The sequence below is a fragment of the Chlorocebus sabaeus genome, chromosome 24 (assembly GCF_047675955.1).
Source record: "Chlorocebus sabaeus isolate Y175 chromosome 24, mChlSab1.0.hap1, whole genome shotgun sequence".
Lineage (NCBI taxonomy): Eukaryota > Metazoa > Chordata > Mammalia > Primates > Cercopithecidae > Chlorocebus > Chlorocebus sabaeus.
The window spans coordinates 29,354,858-29,371,783 of NC_132927.1; the positions used below are offsets into that span (position 1 = coordinate 29,354,858).

The window sequence follows — 16,926 nt, forward strand, 5'->3', positions numbered from 1 at the left end:
GGGTATGTGGGAACTCTCTGTACTTTTGCTCAACTTTGCCGTGAACCTACAACTCCTGCAAAAACTAAAGTTTATTAATTTCTCAAAAATGGACAAATGACATAAACAATTAAAAAAAGGAACTTAGATGTCCAATAATGATTTAAAAACATACTTAGCTTTGTAAACTAAAACAAAATACTGTCTTTTTCTCTTGGAAACAAAAACAATAAAACAGACCACAATCAAGTGTTAGTGAGGATTTGAGGCAATGGGTTTTCATACATTGCTGGTTGGAATATAAACTGGTATAACCAACTGGAAGACAACTTGATAGTACTCTGAAATGAATTATGTATATATTTAAAACACAGCAATTTTACTTCTACTTCTAGGTGGATACTCGAGAGAAATTCTTGCACACACATACAAAACTGAGTAAGAAAATACCTACATGGTAATGGCAATAACATATACCATTTGTGGATATATACACACAGGGATACGTGTCTGTGTGTGTGTGTCTGTGTATTTTACTGGATACACATTGAACTTATGATAGTAGTTGCTTTGTAAAGGGAAGTTAGGAGAATGAGACTCAAGAATTTTACCAGTATTACTTTGACTTCAAGTCCTATTTGTCATTTGGCAAAATGACAAAATATCAACAATCATTAATTCTTGATAACGGGAATTTGGTATTCTTTGTACTTTTCTCTATTTTAATAATAATAATAATAAACCTGTTTCACATATAAAAAATTTCAAGGGCATTAGATCAAAAAGGCAATGTGAATCTACCTGTATCTCCCCTCCTATATCCCAAATCCCCTGAAATGACAGCAAAAGATCTTTAAAAATTGTAGGAGAGGGAAGATGAACATTTGTAACATTGCTAGGAGACAGGAAACTATGTAAAAGGGTAAAAAAATGAGTGATTCTTGAAAGACAGAAAAAAAGTTGGTATTAGTTTAAGGGAAGCCACAGCCCAAACTAACACAACAAATGGGTGAGGATTCAGACTCCTCCAAGCTCCAAGCCTACAAGCATAAGCAGCAGTCAGGGCTCTGGGTTAAGCGGCAGGCAGTCCTGGCACCTCCATATTGTCCCTAGGCCAGTGCTTGAGACATTGTACAGAAGCAGCATTTGCCCACAGGCTCTAGCAGTGGGTGCGGGTGCTGACACCAGCAAGGAAGACTGGGTATGCTGGCGCTAGCCCAACTAAAATATTTTCAGATGTTTTCGGCAACATTTAAAACATTTGAAAATGTTACAGCATTTGCCCTAAGAGTGAAGCAACCTAACTGATCATTAACAGGGAAATGTGGTTATAAATTATACTTGATCTTAGCCAAAAAGGCCAAGAGGTGATTGGATGTAAATTAATAGTACGTCTATACTCTGAATTACAGCTTAAAAGAATGTATAACACAGAAAAATCTCTAAGACATTACTGAGTTTAAAAAATACACATAAAATGCTCCTATTTATTAAAAAAAAATCCGATATGTATGGATAAATAAATGCATAGAAAATCACCAAACTGTCAAGAATGATTACTTAGGGGAAAGGGGAGCTTACTATGTATGTCTGTATTCACTGATTCTTTTACAACAGAATATATTTATAAATTACTAGTATAATTTAAAAATTTAATATGAATAAAAAACTGTAGTTCTTTATTGGAATTAAAATACGAAGTCACTAAATGTATCTTTAACCAAGAATTTCTCAAATAGGAAAAAATACAATAGAGTTCTGCACTAATGGTAGTGACAGCAGCTCACATTTTCTCAGATGGTTGAATACTTCCTGTCATATGACATAACTGGGTCAGCCAAAGTAACCCACATCTCATTTCAGAATGCATAAATAGAAATACTACAGGGATGTTCAAATTGTAGACTGGTGAAGGAAGACAACACTCATAGTCATTTCCTTAGGAGCTGTGTCAGGCCTTCAATGGAGGAAGTGACACAACCTGCCTGAATCACTAAAATCAAATAGTGACTTATGTGAAGGAAACATTGCAAAAGTCATGTATGTTCCCCTGAAAACGGTGCCTGTTCCCTTACCCTCCCCACAAAAACAAAGTATTAAATAACAAATATCAGATATAATTCTAGTAAGGAAAGAATCTCTACTAGGTTCTTCCTGTTCCACCTTTACCCAGCATTTATCTTAATAGAAAAACTTTAATGAAGTAGAAATTTCACACACATACATGTATACATAGACAGTTCAGCCCTACACCCCATTCCTTGGGATAAGCTATGTCAGTCATTGGTCATATGTACGTCACATAATTCGTATTTTAAGAATTTATGTAATACTTACTAAAAGTCTTACAGATGTCAGAAACAGCTTTGAAGACTCTATCAGAGAAATTCACTTTCACCTTCACATACTTCATGTTGGGAAGCTGCAGGCGCAGCAGTTTGTGCTGAGGGGTGAACTGAAGCTTAGCATCTGCCTGAATACCATACTTATCTAAGGTCCAATGTGTCTTCAGAAGCCAAGTTCTCTTCTTTTCCCACCAGAGAGCATGGTCAGACCAATCTTTTTTTACATCTATAAAAAACAAACAATAAAGAAACAAATCACTTAAAAACCACCAAGGTTACTTTGAGAAATTAAAAGCAGAAAACTAGATAATTGGGTATTTAACAGAAATAATTAACTACTAAGTTACTGTTATGTGACAGGTACAAAAGAAACACTAATAGCTGAGAAAACATGCTCTGTCCTGAAAAGCCAGTACACAAGGTGGCTGAGGCAGAATATATAGGGCATCTAAGAATGTTCGAGTCAAGTACAAAATGGGACACATGGATGACGGAGAAAGTACTTTCTTGTTCTCAGAAAACAAACAGAACCCTGAGGGCTAGAATAGGAAGGATTAATAAAGACAAGGAGTTGGTGGGCTTGGAACTTGTCCTACAGGAATGGACAATACTCTTCTGATGAGAAACTGAACAGACTGTGGTTTATGTAGTTGCAGAAGTATGTCAAGGTGAATAAGGGGTGGTGAAAAGATGGGGAACCAAAGTGAACAAAAACCAATATCCTAGGTGAAGAGGAGGAACAGGGAAAACACCCAAGAGACACACTATATCTTAAGAGAAAGCTCCAAAAATAAAAAAACTACATTCTGGCCACATACACTCTCCCAAATAGATCCCCGAAAATGGATCTAAAGTCACACTGTCCAACATTTTTCTCTGAGCACGTTCTGGTACAAGTATAACAGGAAACATTAATATCTGTTCAACTATTTAACAGCCTTATGCAACTAAATGAAACCAAATAAAGAAAAGAATGTAATTTACACAAGCTTTAGTTACCCCCAGATAAGGCAGGTCATAACAATAAGCTTGTAGCAGTAAAATCCAACTTCAGCTAGTTATTTATTTACTTATGACTAGGATAGGAAGTTGGTTTTTAAAGCCGCAATCAAAGTAAAGGCTTTTGGGATCAATTGTATGTTAAACTTACTAAGTGCCAACAAAAGGGAAAGTGATGTTTCAGAAAACAAAACAAAACACACACAAAAAGAACAGGCCCAGCATGGTGGCTTGTGCCTGTAATTCCAGAACTTTGGGAGGCCGAGGCTGGAGGATCGCTTGAGCCCATGAGTTCGAGACCAGTCAGGGCAACATGGTGAAGTCCCATCTCTACAAAAAAAATTTTTTTAAATTAGCCAGGCATAGTGGCATGTGCCTGCAGTCCCACCTACTTAGGATGCTGAGGTAGGAGGATCACTTGAGCCCAGAAGGTCAAGGTTGCAGTGAGTTGTGATGTGACACTACAATCCAGTCTGGGCAAGGGAGTGAGACTCTGTCTCAAGGAAAACAACAACTTCCAGGGGAAGGTAAAACATGTGAATGCTGGGCACAGTGGCTCACGCCTATAATCCCAGAACTTTGGGAGGCTGAGGTGGGCAGATTGCCTAAGCCCAGGAATTCAAGACCAGCCTGGACAACGTGGTGAAACCCCATCTCTAGAAAAAATTAGCTGGGCATGGTGGCATGTGCCTGTAGTCCCAGCTACTCAGGTGGCTGAGGTGGGAAGATTGCCTGAACCCAGGAGGTAGATCAAGGCTGCAGTGAGCTGTGATTGCACCACTGTACTCCAGCCTGGGTGGCAGAGTGAGACCCTACCTCAAGAAAAACAAAAAAAGTGAGTAACTTTTTGCAAATAAAAATTAAAAACCATCATGCTTCTGAGATAAAGCTCATTTTAATATAGTCATACCTTTAAAAAGAGTTCATCAACTTAAAGACAATTAAAAGTATGTATTAATCTAGAACCTGAAACACACACACACACACACACACACACACAACTAGTCTATCCCCAAATAAAAACCAAATTCCCACATTGATTATATGGCCGAAACACCTTCTACAACATTTATTTGATACAACTGAAGTTCTCATTATGGAAGAAACATGCCACGGGTAGAAAAAGACTTTCAATTCTCCAGACATTAAAAACTTATTTTAATCAGTAAGTACTTTAACGGGAGAATTATGGCTACAGCTCCTTGTGAGCGTATTACCATTTTGAAATTTTAACATCTGTGGTTTTCCCAAAGTCCTGCCAATCATGTTATTTGAAGTTTGGCAAAAGAAATGCATGTAACTGCTATTTTATGACCACTTGCTTAATTGTGATACTTAATTGTATATAGTACCCTACACCCTACTTTCTAGCACAGAATCTGCCAACTAACTTTTGGAAACAGAAAATTCTGATCTACCTATGGAAGACAACCAAGGTCACATTACTTTTCTTTCCAGAAATAGAAAACTAAGGGCAGAAAAAGGTAACCTGCAAAGAACGCTGGTAACCCAGCAGAGTTACTGCTGAGCTGAACTGAATGATCGGCAGGTGGTATATACTGGTTGAGCCTCCCTAATCTGAAACTCTGAAATCCAAAATGCTCAGAAACTGGGGGGGGGGGGGGAGTTTTAGACTTTGGAACATTTCAGGCTTCAGATTTTTGGATTAGGAATGCTCAACTGGTAAATACAATACAGATATTTCAAAATTCAAGATCAGAAACACTCTGGTCTCAAGCTTTCAGATAAGGAATATTCAACCTGTACTACTTCCTTTCCCACATCTAGTGTCAATGTCAACCACTAAGGAAGCTACTTCATATACTCCCAGTGGGGAGGAAAGGAGAAAAAGAGCTGAAAGAGTAATAGGAGTCCACCAGCACATGTCATTTGGGTTCCTCCAGAAGGCATCCCTGACCTAAGAACTTGGGTGCAAGCAGCTTATTTGCGGGAAGGAAATCCCAGGAAGCACACTTCAGGGGATCAGTGAAAGTGAGATGGGGAGAAAAGCTGACTGGAGGTTCCTCACTGCTGTGAGCACCTGGAGTCCAGTCCTTCAGGGCATGCCTCAGAACTCTCCCACACAGGAGAAAGACGAGGTATCTCTCCACTTCCTTGTTAAGGGTTACTCCTGGGGCCATGACATTAAAAACTCTTAACACTTCTTGGCTGCCAGCATGGGGCTGGCTGCCCTGCACTCAGGCAGAGCAAGCTCAATCCCTGCACCTAAGGAAAAGGGCTTTGTCAGCATGTTGGGGATCTGGCCACCAGGAGTGCAGGTGAACTGCGTGAAAGAGGGGGCCTCCATAGCACCTGTATACAGCCTGAAAGGAATGTTTATTAAATTTTAAAAAAACAGCTGTTTTATTGTAGAAGCAGAGCAGAAGCAAAGCTGCAAAGACATAATAAAAGGCTCAAACATTGTGGCCCAGGAGTAGGTGCTAAAACATAGAAGGCAAAGACACCAACGTGATAAGGAGCTTTTGGGGACAAAATTTACATATGGATACTAATAAAGAGGTCATGTGCCAACAACCACAAAATCTAAAGAGTTTTTATAATGTGAGGTATGAAAAGGACTACTGGTCAAGAACTCGACTTTCCGAGTCAAAACTACATAAATGTGAAGCTGGAGGTTAGCAAACTATGAATGGCCCAAGGACCAAATCCTGTCTTCTGCCTTTTTATGGCTCACTAGCTAAGAACAGCTTTTGTACAGTCATGAGTCACTTAACAAGGGGGATAAGATCTGAGAAATGCGATGTTAGGCAAGTTCACTGTTGTATGAACATCAAAGAGTGGATTCACAAACCTAGACAGTATAGCCTACTACACACCTAGGCTATATGGTATAGCCTCTTGATCCTAGGATACAAACCTGTACATACGTTACTGTACTGAATGCTGTAGGCAACTGTAACACAGTGATAAATATTTGTGTAGCTAAGTATAGAAAAGGTACAGTAAAAATAAGGTATTATTAATCTTATGGTACCACAGATGTATAAACAGTCTGCTATAGTTGACTGAAACATTGTTACATGGCTCCTGACTATTTTTAAGTGGTGGTGGTGGTGGTGGTGGTGGTGGTGGTGGTGGTGGTGGTGGTAGGGGAAATCCAAAGAACAGTATTTTACATAACTTTATATAAAGTTGAAATTTCAATGCCCATAAAGTTTTATGAAACACAGCCACACTACTGTGTTCACACACTGTCTATGACTACTTCTGCACTACAGCATTAGACTAGAGTTATTGGGACAAAGACTGCATGGCCCACAAAGCCCAAAAGCCCAAAAGGCCTACTATCTATACTTAAAAAAAGAAAACTTTGCAGGCCCCTGCTGTAAACAGGGTTAACGGTGTAATAAAACATCAATTTTCCATCAATTAGGCTTCCAACTGTGACCTCAGAAACATGTATCTCCCCTGATACCCATTCTTCCCTTTAAAACCTGACCCTCCCCCATGAATTCCACCTTGGCTTCTCATCAAAGGAGCTACCCACCTGCACCCAGCAAGAGAAGGGGACAGGATCCAAAGATTACGTACTGGACATCCTATGAGTGGTCTGTTTACCCACAGAAAAAAATAAGCTCTCTTACTGACTGGTAAAACTAGTCTTTTTCACCCAGAGAAACTAGTGGATGAGTAACAATATAGGGGAAAAAAATTAGACAAAATAAAAGCAGAAATAGGAGACCAGAAAAAAATCAGAAGTATCAATACCACTCATGGCAAGAGATAAAAACAGAAAAGTAGGTGTTCTGATAGCAAAGTAGTAGACAGTGTTAGAAGACAGATAAGCTGGACTGTGGGGGCTTGTGACTTATGTTCAAACACGGGGCTTTCGGTAGCATTCCTAAAGACTCAACACACTACCAACCTAGACAGCATTACTTGCAGAGTAATCACTACTACAGAATAAGAACATCAAACAGTGTTATAAAAATATTTGTGGATTCAACAAATATCTGTTGAACATGTACTGTGTGCAACAAGGCACTATTTTAGTGCTAGAGATACAATGATGAACAAAACAAAGTTCCAGCATCACTGAGGGAGACCAAGGTGACTAGAGGAGAGGAAATGGAGATCAGTAGGAGGTGGCATCAGAGAGCCAGGCAGGAGCCTTGCAGGTCACAGTACATGGTTTAGGTGTTATTATGTATGAGATAAGCCCCTAGAGCAGTAGTTTTCTGCCTGATTGGCATTAGAATCATCTGAGCAGCTTTTTAAAAATACTGATGCCTGGCCCCACCTTAAACTAGGGCTATTTTGGTTTGTGAACAGCTGTCTGTTATTTTTTTATGGGCAGATGAAGGCTGGTACTTCCTACTCCACCATCTTGGTGACATCTCTCAAACCAAATATATCAGAATCTCCGTGGGTCTAGGAAATGGTTTTAAGTAGAAGTCATCTGTTTCAAAATCATTACTAATAATTTTGAAGAAGTGTGGTGATGGGGGTATGCAAGAGTTCACTCTTGCAAGAGTGTGTGCAAGAAGTTAATGTGAGAGTGGAAGTGACAACCATTTCAGTTATAATGGATGGGAGGTGAGGAAGCACAAATAAGAAATACAGGCAACTTTTTCTGGATATTTTACTGTACAAGGAGAATAATAGCGATAGAATAACAGCTGGTAGAATCACAGAATAACAGCTAGTAGATAGATAAAAAGGAAATGGCAGACCCAAGGAGCATTTTTAGCTTCGTTTTTAAAAAGGGAAAGCTATTACAGCATTATTTTAAAAGCAGCTGAAATGATTTCATATTTCAGATCATTTATAATTCTAATTATCATTCATTAATTTGCCCTTCAGCAGAGTATCACTTCAAAACTCTCTAAAGACCTGACTGAGCCCTCTTGAACAGGCAAAGCAATATTTTCCCAACTTCCAGAAAATCAGCTCTTTCTTTGGTGCTGGCTTTATATCACACTACCTATCTTATTTTGAAAATAACAGTATCTCCACATCAAGTCACACAATTGGCTCTACTCAGAATATCACAAGAACATACCTATTCTATTCATCAGTAGCAAAAACAAATTTTATACACTGATGAAAATCCTGAGAAAAATGATGGTACACCAACTGAGAAGCATTTGCCCAGGCAAGCATAAAAGCTAACTGCACATCAAAAAGCACTTAAAGGCCGGGAGCGGTGGCTCACTCCTGTAATCCCAGTATGTTGGGAGGCCAAGGTGGGCAAATCACTTGAGGTCAGAAGTTGGAGTTTGAGACTAGCCTGGCCAATATGGTGAAACCCCATCTGTACTAAAAATACAAAAATTAGCTAGGCCTGTTGGTGCACACCTGCAATTCCAGCTACTTGGGAAGGCTGAGGCAGGAGAATGGCTCACACTCAGGAGGCAGAGGCTGCAGTGAGCCAAGGTTGTGCCATTGCACTCCAGCCTGGGCAACACAGCAAGACTCTGTCTCAAAAAAAAAAAAAAAAAAAAGCACTTAATGGCACAAATTGTGTGTACAGGGGTGTGTGTGTGTGTGTGTGTGTGTGTGTGTGAAGTAGTATATCTCGATGCAGTAACTCTTCTTTCGTTTGAGATGGAGTTTTGCTCTGTTGCCCAGGCTGGAGAGCAGTGGTGTGATCTCAGCTCACTGCAACCTCCACTTCCCGGGTTCAAGTGATTCTCCCGCCTCAGCCTCTGGAGTAGCTGGGACTACAGAGAGGTACCACCATACCCAGTTTAGCAAATTTTTGTATTTTTAGTAGAGGTGGGGTTTCACTATGTTGGCCAGGCTGGTCTTGAATTCCTGACCTCAAGTGATCCACCCGCCTTGGCCTCCCAAAGTGCTGTACAGGCGTGAGCCACCGCACCCGGCACGGATGCAGTAACTCTTGAAAGCACTTAGTTATCAAGTGTATTACAGCACAGCTTGTCTCTAAAGTGGCCAGTTAAATCATAACAGACTATGCAACTCTAACTTGAAAAACCCACTGTGTGCAGAACAGATTTCAGACATCAACACACATTTAAGTTTTCCTCTAGCTGAAGACTGAATAGAAGCATGAACACATTATGATGACTTTAAAAGGAAAATGGTTATCTACAAATACTTATAAATAACAGCAAGCAAATGAACATACTACTGGATCACTAAAGTAGCGGTTTAGTTTCCTGTGTGACATCAAAATCCATAAGGAAATAACGTTGAAATTCCCTGAATTTGCATAAACTAAAGCTTTGGAAAACTTTCCATACATGAACTCCCTTACACGTTCTAATCTAGACTCTGGACTACGTTCTAAATATACATTTCTGCTGTCCAGAATGGCAGGCTTGGTATTTCAAACATTAGATGACTGAATGCATGTGTGTGCGCGCGCGCGCGCACACACACACACACACACTATCAGCCTGGCACTTGGCCAGAAGTTAGCAAACATCACCGGAGTAGATTCATTCACCTGCATTATAAAACCATTCAAGGCGTAGACTACGCTCAAAAACTTGCTCTGACAGTCCATTTCCCCAAGGTCATGATTTTCAGTTATCCTCCAGGTATAGGTCAACTTTTATTCGGTAAATCTTATATTTCAAATTTCGATTTTAAACTTTCAGAAGTAACCCATCACAAATACAAGCTTTCTCAGAAAGGCTCGGGGGTGGGGAGTTGGATAAAAAGTTATACTATGATGAAGCCATCCCTTGTTTTCCTTCTCTGGGAAAGAAAAGGGATTTTATTATTTACTCATAAATTTGGCTTGTTTAGTAATTCTTTTAAGTCAAGAACTACTTATAGTTTACTATACCTAGCAAAATTCTTACTTCTATAATAAATTTTAGTAAAATACGTTAATTCTTCAAAACACTTTGCCAGCATTCTGGAAAGAATTATTTCTGTGTCCCTCCCTTATTTAACAGATACCATCACCACCGTATCACGTGCACATAACAGTATCTGACAGACACTCAAACTCCTATCATTAACACGGCAAATTGCTACAACATTGACTGAATCAACAAAAATATCCTCCCTCAACTGTAACAGAATGCTCCTCAAATTCAGGAAGTGGTCATACACTTGCTTTACAAATATAACATCTGTGTATTCTAAGAACAGAAGGCTTGGGTTTCTCATCATTAGAGGCTGAGAAATATTGCTTAGTCTACCAAACAGCTTTTGGTATCACAGTGCTCTCCCACTCCATGAGTCACCAAAAAAAAAAAAAAGAAGAAAGAAAGAAAAAAATACATATTTCAAAGCTTTTTGCTAGAGAATATTATGCCCCACTTTATGCAATTCCAGCTCGCTTACACTCTAGAAAATATGAGCGCAAAGAAGGGAGATATTATTGAAAACATCCTATTTAATGTTTTCCTAATAAGATTACGAATTCCTACTTGACTGTTTGATACAGGCTACTAAGATGCAATTATTGGCCAGGCTCATGCCTGTAATCCCAACACTTTGGGAGGCTGAGGTGGGTGAGTGGCTTGAGCCCAAGCATTCAAGGCCAGCCTGGGCAACATAGCAAAACCTCATCTCTACCAAAAAAAAAAAAATTCCGGGCATGGTGGCCTGTGCCTGGGGTCCTAGCTACCTGGAGGCTGAGGTGGGATGATCCCTTGACTCTGGGTGGTCAAGGATGCACAGAAAGTTGATCAAATCCCACTCCTGTTGTTTCTGCATGAGAGCTGGAACCTATGCCTTACCACACATCCATGCACATGTCCAGGATTTGACTTGGGCTTTCAAACTTTGCACAGTAGCTGTTACTAACTTTTTGAGATAATATTCACATTCCTGGAGACTCAGTTCTGCCTCATCTAAATTACCAGAGACCAAACAAGGACCAGCCCAATACCTCCTGGACTTTATTTAATGCCATAATATTGCCAGACTAAAGAGAAAAATGAAAGTTGATCAAATAACTTATTTTTTCTTAACTTAAGTAACCACATCTTAAAAATAAGTAAGCAACTTAGAGTTTGGAATGAAGAGGAGGTTAAGACATTACTTTTGGGGGGCATAAACTTCTAGTTGCATATTTTTAAAGTATTAATTCAGGAAAGAAATGCAAAATTTGTTTAATATTCTCACACGTCCATAAACTAGAAGCAAAGCTTACATTAGATAATCTTTGCTAAGGCAACATGTCATTGTGACTTATAAGTACAGATAACTTTTTTGGGCACGTGACTTGTTTCTGATAAATATATACTTTTGTATTCTGCTAATACTGTAATACTCTGTGCTGCTTCCTTTTGTTTTAGGACCCTCTTGAGCCTCAAATGAGATACAACTATTACCATAATAAAGAGCTAACTGGAGGTAAAGAACACTACAATCCCAGCGTGCTAGTGACAAAGCCACTAAAGAAGCTGGTTCTGACCTACTGTAAGCAAGCCATGCAGACTAAGCAGACCAGAAAACGTCCTTCTCCTGCTTTTCAGGTTACTTGCTCATACCATTTACCTACATCACTTAGTCGTTCATCTATTAAACTTACAAGACTTTTCCCTCTTTCATTTCACAGCCAGGCAGACTGAAACAATTATTGTACGTTTGCCCAAGACACCCTTGGAGAATCCTACTATGTTTTTTTCTGTCTACCACTGTATTTCAAACTTCTCATATTTCTGAGAATCCTTCTCCTTTGCAGTAGACAACTATGGATTCTACTGCAGAAAACTCAGAAGCCATCAGATTCAAACTCTTTCACCTTCACGCCAACCCAATCTATAAGCCTTCCTATATTTGGACTGAGATGGGCCTCCTGTCTTTGTGTTAACTTTTCTGAAAAGGTGCCTCTTCCTGTCTATCTAAAGCCAATCCCACCTCCTATGCTCTGCTGCCCTTCCCGTCTTCTAGGAACCATGTGCTTCTCTCCTTATATTGGTTCTCCAGGGGTCTCATCCATTCTCATGGCTTTAAAAGACACTTACTTTCATCACTGGTGTCAGCAGCCCAACCTTCTGCTCAGACTGCCAGCCTATACACCCTACTGCCTATCTCACATCTCTTCTTGATGTCCCTCAGATAACTCAATTTGTCTAAAATGTAACCCAATTTTTTCTTATCCCTACTGTTATTATACTAATTAGCACCAACTGTCAACCCAGTTGCTCAAGCTAGGAATCTGAAAGTCATTGATATTCTCTTTCCCTCTTTCCTTACATTTGACAGTAAACTGTCAGATCCACTTCCAAAAACCTCCACTCCAGTCTCGACTGGCACCACCCTACTTCAGGCTGCCATCATCTCTTGCACTGACTACTGCCAGAGCCTCCTAACTGGTCTCCTGCATTCCACTCAGCACTTTCCATACAACAGCCAGAGTCATCTGTTCAGCACTTTCATGCCATTCCCCTGCTGAAAATCCTTTGCAACTGCTTCTAACTGCAATAAAATCCAAATGCCTTATCAGGTCTACAAAGCTCCACACAATACGGCCTATCTACTCCTCCAAATGTATCCTGTGTTACTCTTCCTTTGCTCCAGCCACACTGGCCTTTTTTAGTTCTAAGAATCATGTAACTAAGTTCTTTCCTGCCTCAGTGCCCTTGCACATGCTACTCCACTCCTGGAATGTCTAACACTCTCTCATCTTCCAGATTTTAGCATTAATTCCAAATTCTCAGAGAAGCCTTTTTGAGCTACCCTAGCCCTCCAATGTTCTATGTCCCTCCATACTGTTCTATTTCAGTATCCTGTGATATCACTGATCAAAACTGATATTTATTTTGTTTGTTGTTGGCAGGTGGGGGAGGAGAGTGTTATCTTTCTTTCCTAATAGATTATAAACTGTCTAAGAAGACAAAGGCAATGCCTATTTTGATCACCATTATATTTTCAGCACCTAGCACAGTGCTGGGCAGGCAAGAAATATTTGACAAATTGAATGAATCCTCATTTTGAAAATTTTAAAGATCTCTCATTACTCAAAACAAGTTCAACAAGAAGCTTATTTTTAAGCCATCAATAAAAGTAAATACAAGTTTTACTAATTTAGCTGTATGTCTGAAAAATCCATTTTATCTTCAACTTCAGAAAACATATTTCAATCCTAACTAGAAGAGTGGCAGAGATTCCCCTAGAAAAAGGAAATAAAACTGAACAGACATTCTGTTCTCTCTCACCATCTTCTAAAAAGAATGAATTTCTTTGCTCAAGACAATCCCTATTGTACAAAATGATTATATTCCAAAAGGCCACTCATAAGTCTGAGAATTCAGATTCATCATAGAAAAACACTATAGTTAGGTTCCAAATCATACGATAAGTTACCTAACCAAAAATAATGTGACCTATACGACTAGCAATACTCTACCACACCAATTGTATCATAAAGCCTTTTGCAGAATGTATGGTCAATGATTCAACTTGAGAAGTAAGAAAAACTGCAAGCAATGGCACTTGCAGAGTGTGTGTTGGATGGGGGAAGAAAGGAAATGCTGCTGCCAAACTGTGAGGGAGACAATGGCTTCCTGAGGAATATAAAATTATAGGGTACCTGGCTACTCCCTAGTCATCTTTTCCAGGATGCCAAGAATTAACCTGTTTCCCAGATACAATTTGTTGTCTTAAGCCAGGGTTTCTTTTCTCTACTAAACGAATGACAATAAAGAGTTTTTAACTTGCTTTCCTTTCCAATGCCTCAAACAAATAGACAACTCCAACTCTTCTGATGTTTCTACTGAGATTATATTGCCAATAATGTGTAAAGACAGGGCCTACAAGTAAAATTAATGCTTAAGTTTGTAAAAACAATGTCTGTAATATTATCCCTAATATTGACTGAAATGTAAAGGACACTAGGCATTAATCTCAGTATTCAATCACACACTCTCCTTACTCTCGACCCCTTTAGGTCTTTCTCCTCCCAAATTTCTCTTTCAATTTTAGAGTTGAGGATGATGGGGCATCTTGCTTTAGGATGTGCCCTCCTGTTCTGATCTCTTTAGTCACTCAGACCTTCAAAAAAGGGAAAGATGAGGCAAATGGATGAAGAGTGTGGCTCTTCAGGTGTATAATCAATGCACTAATTAATAAATATTTTCCAAGTAACTATCATGACAGGCACTAGGTGGGCAATGGAATATAAAAATTAGTAAGAATTACCATCCCAGTGGCACTTACACTCCAAGTGAGAGACACAGACAAATGAGCTAAAAAGATAAACAAAATGTCACAGAGGCAACCAACGTTACATGTGAAAGATTAATTAGGTTAGCCTGGCATTTTCACCTGGGTCTTAAAAGATGTGAGAGTTCAAACATGCTGAGAGAAACCGTCCTGTAAGCAACAGAGGCTCTCAGATTTTTTATTAACATGACTTTGATTTGATTATGAGGCACAAATTAAGAGTCTGGCAGCAAATTTACAGCAATATTCTATGGAGCAGTGCCTGACATACGGCAGACGGTGAAGAGGAGGTAAATGTGAGGGAGTTGTCTAAGCTAGAATCATGGGTCTCGAGGATACTGATCTCAGATGAGAGGGGACAGCTGGAAGGTGAAGAGGGGAAGCTAGAAAGCTCCTAACTTGATAATTAAATGGATGATAATAATAGCAGTAAGATTTGTTAAAAGGGACGGGCACGGTGGCTCACGCCTGTAATCCCAGCACTTTGGGAGGCCAAAGCTGGCGGATCACGAGGTCAGGAGATAGAGACCATCCTGGCTAACATGGCGAAACCCCGTCTCTACTAAAAATACAAAAAATTTGCTGGGTGTAGTGGCGGGCGCCTGTAGTCTCAGCTACTTGGGAGGCTGAGGCAGGAGAATCTCTTCAACCTGGCAGGCAGAGGTTGCAGTGAGCCCAGATTGCACCACTGCACTCCAGCCTAGGCGACAGAGCAAGACTCCATCTCAAAAAAAAAAAAAAAAAAAAAAAAAAAAAAAAAAAAAAAACAGAAAAAGAAAAAAATAAATGTTAAAAGATAAATACCATTATAATCTCTTTGTTTTATAGATGAGAAAATGAAAGGAGAGAGAAGTTCCATAACTTGGCCAAAGTTCATAAAGTTAGCATATGTAGGAATTAGGATTTGACTCCAGATCAGTGTGATTTCAGAGGTGGCACTCTTAAATAACACTCCATTAGCCAAGATAAAGTTACGCAGAAGAGAAGCAAGTCTGGGTATGTTGCATATGAGGACAAAAGACTAATGTCAGGACTCATTTACATTTCACAGTAAAATCCTGATGATTATCCTGCTCATCTCTTATAGGAAATAGGTATTTAGGAGAAAGAAGATAGAACATCCACAAGGAGGCAAAGAGATTATTAAATAAAGGAATATTTTTATTACGTATGTCTTTCACTGATTTAATAATGGCAACCACAGACAATAAAACTCAAAAAGGTTATGGTTAGTAGCCATATAACTACTTGAAGAATGTATATACTAATATGCAAAATTAAACTGATTTTGAAACAACCAAAGAACACAAACGGCTATGAATGCAAAGAAGCAATTAAAAATAATAATAATAATGATGTACTCACTTTTGGTTTTATACTAGAAATTAAGACTTCTACTGTCCAAAAATAATTGGAATAACTTCTGAGTCATTCCTCTCTTCCTTAAGACTGTTCATTGGTAATTAGATTATTCTAGAAAGACCAGAAGCGAATTCCTAAATTACTCTTTAATCTACTTCTAGAGGGACAATCCTCCCTTCCAGAACTACTCTGTATTCTAGAGGAACAGAATTCTCAACAGTGCAATCTACAACACTATCATCCAGGACCTAACTTAAGTTTTTATAATGAGTTTCCACAACCATGAAAAACAGGAAAAGAAAGCTTTTAAAAAAAAAAGCCCCAACTCTAACTTACCCAACATATACTTTTGAACTCTGCTGAATCTTATTCTCTCGTATGGAGTTATTATTAATCAACAAAATGTAAAACAACAAACAAAAAACACTGGCAATGAAGCATGCAAATATTTCCTCCCTACATTTCTGCCCCATCCCATCTAGCAAAGTAAGGAAAGACCTATACCAAGATCACACAACAGTCATTATAGTAATCTAATCTTTATATCTTTGAAATTAGATACTATTTATCGCTACAAGTTGTATTTTACTTTTTCCTCTCCCTCAGCTTTTCTTTCCATCTAAGTAATATGGAATCTATCCCTTAAGTAGCTGCTACTGTGTCCCTTCCTTTCCTTCTACATCGCCTTAGTTCAGGTCCCCAACATCTCTACCCTGAACTACTATAACCCCATTTTCTACAACACTATCCAGAGTTATCTCTCAAAATGCAAACTTGATCAGTTTATTTGTCCACTTAAAAATTTTCCAAGTCTGAGCAAGGTGTGGTGGCACCTGCCTACAATCCCCAGCACTTAGGGAGGCCGAGGTGGGCGAATCACCTGAGGTCGGGAGTTCGAGACTACCCTGACCAACATGGAGAAACCCCGTCTCTACTAAAAATACAAAATTAGCCAAGCGTGGTGGTGCATGGCTGTAATCCCAGCTACTTGGGAGGCTGAGGCAGGAGAATCGCTTGAACCCGGGAGGCGGAGGTTGCGGTGAGCCAAGATCGTGCCACTGCACTCCAGCCCGGGCAACAAGAGTGAAACTCCCATCTCAGGAAAAAAAAACAAAAAAAAAAACAA

The 16,926-nt window shown here is 39.3% G+C and overlaps 1 protein-coding gene across 4 annotated transcripts in view; it reads right to left on the reverse strand.

Annotated features, from left to right (window-relative positions):
- The window catches only part of FERMT2 (FERM domain containing kindlin 2), a 101,393-nt gene that overhangs the window by 61,596 nt on the left and 22,871 nt on the right, over positions 1 to 16,926 (reverse strand). For all 4 annotated transcript variants that reach the window (XM_007986716.3, XM_007986715.3, XM_007986714.3 and 1 more), the window contains exon 3: positions 2,317 to 2,550. In XM_007986716.3, coding sequence (XP_007984907.1) covers positions 2,317 to 2,550 — 234 coding nt within the window. The remainder of the gene's footprint in view (positions 1 to 2,316; positions 2,551 to 16,926) is intronic.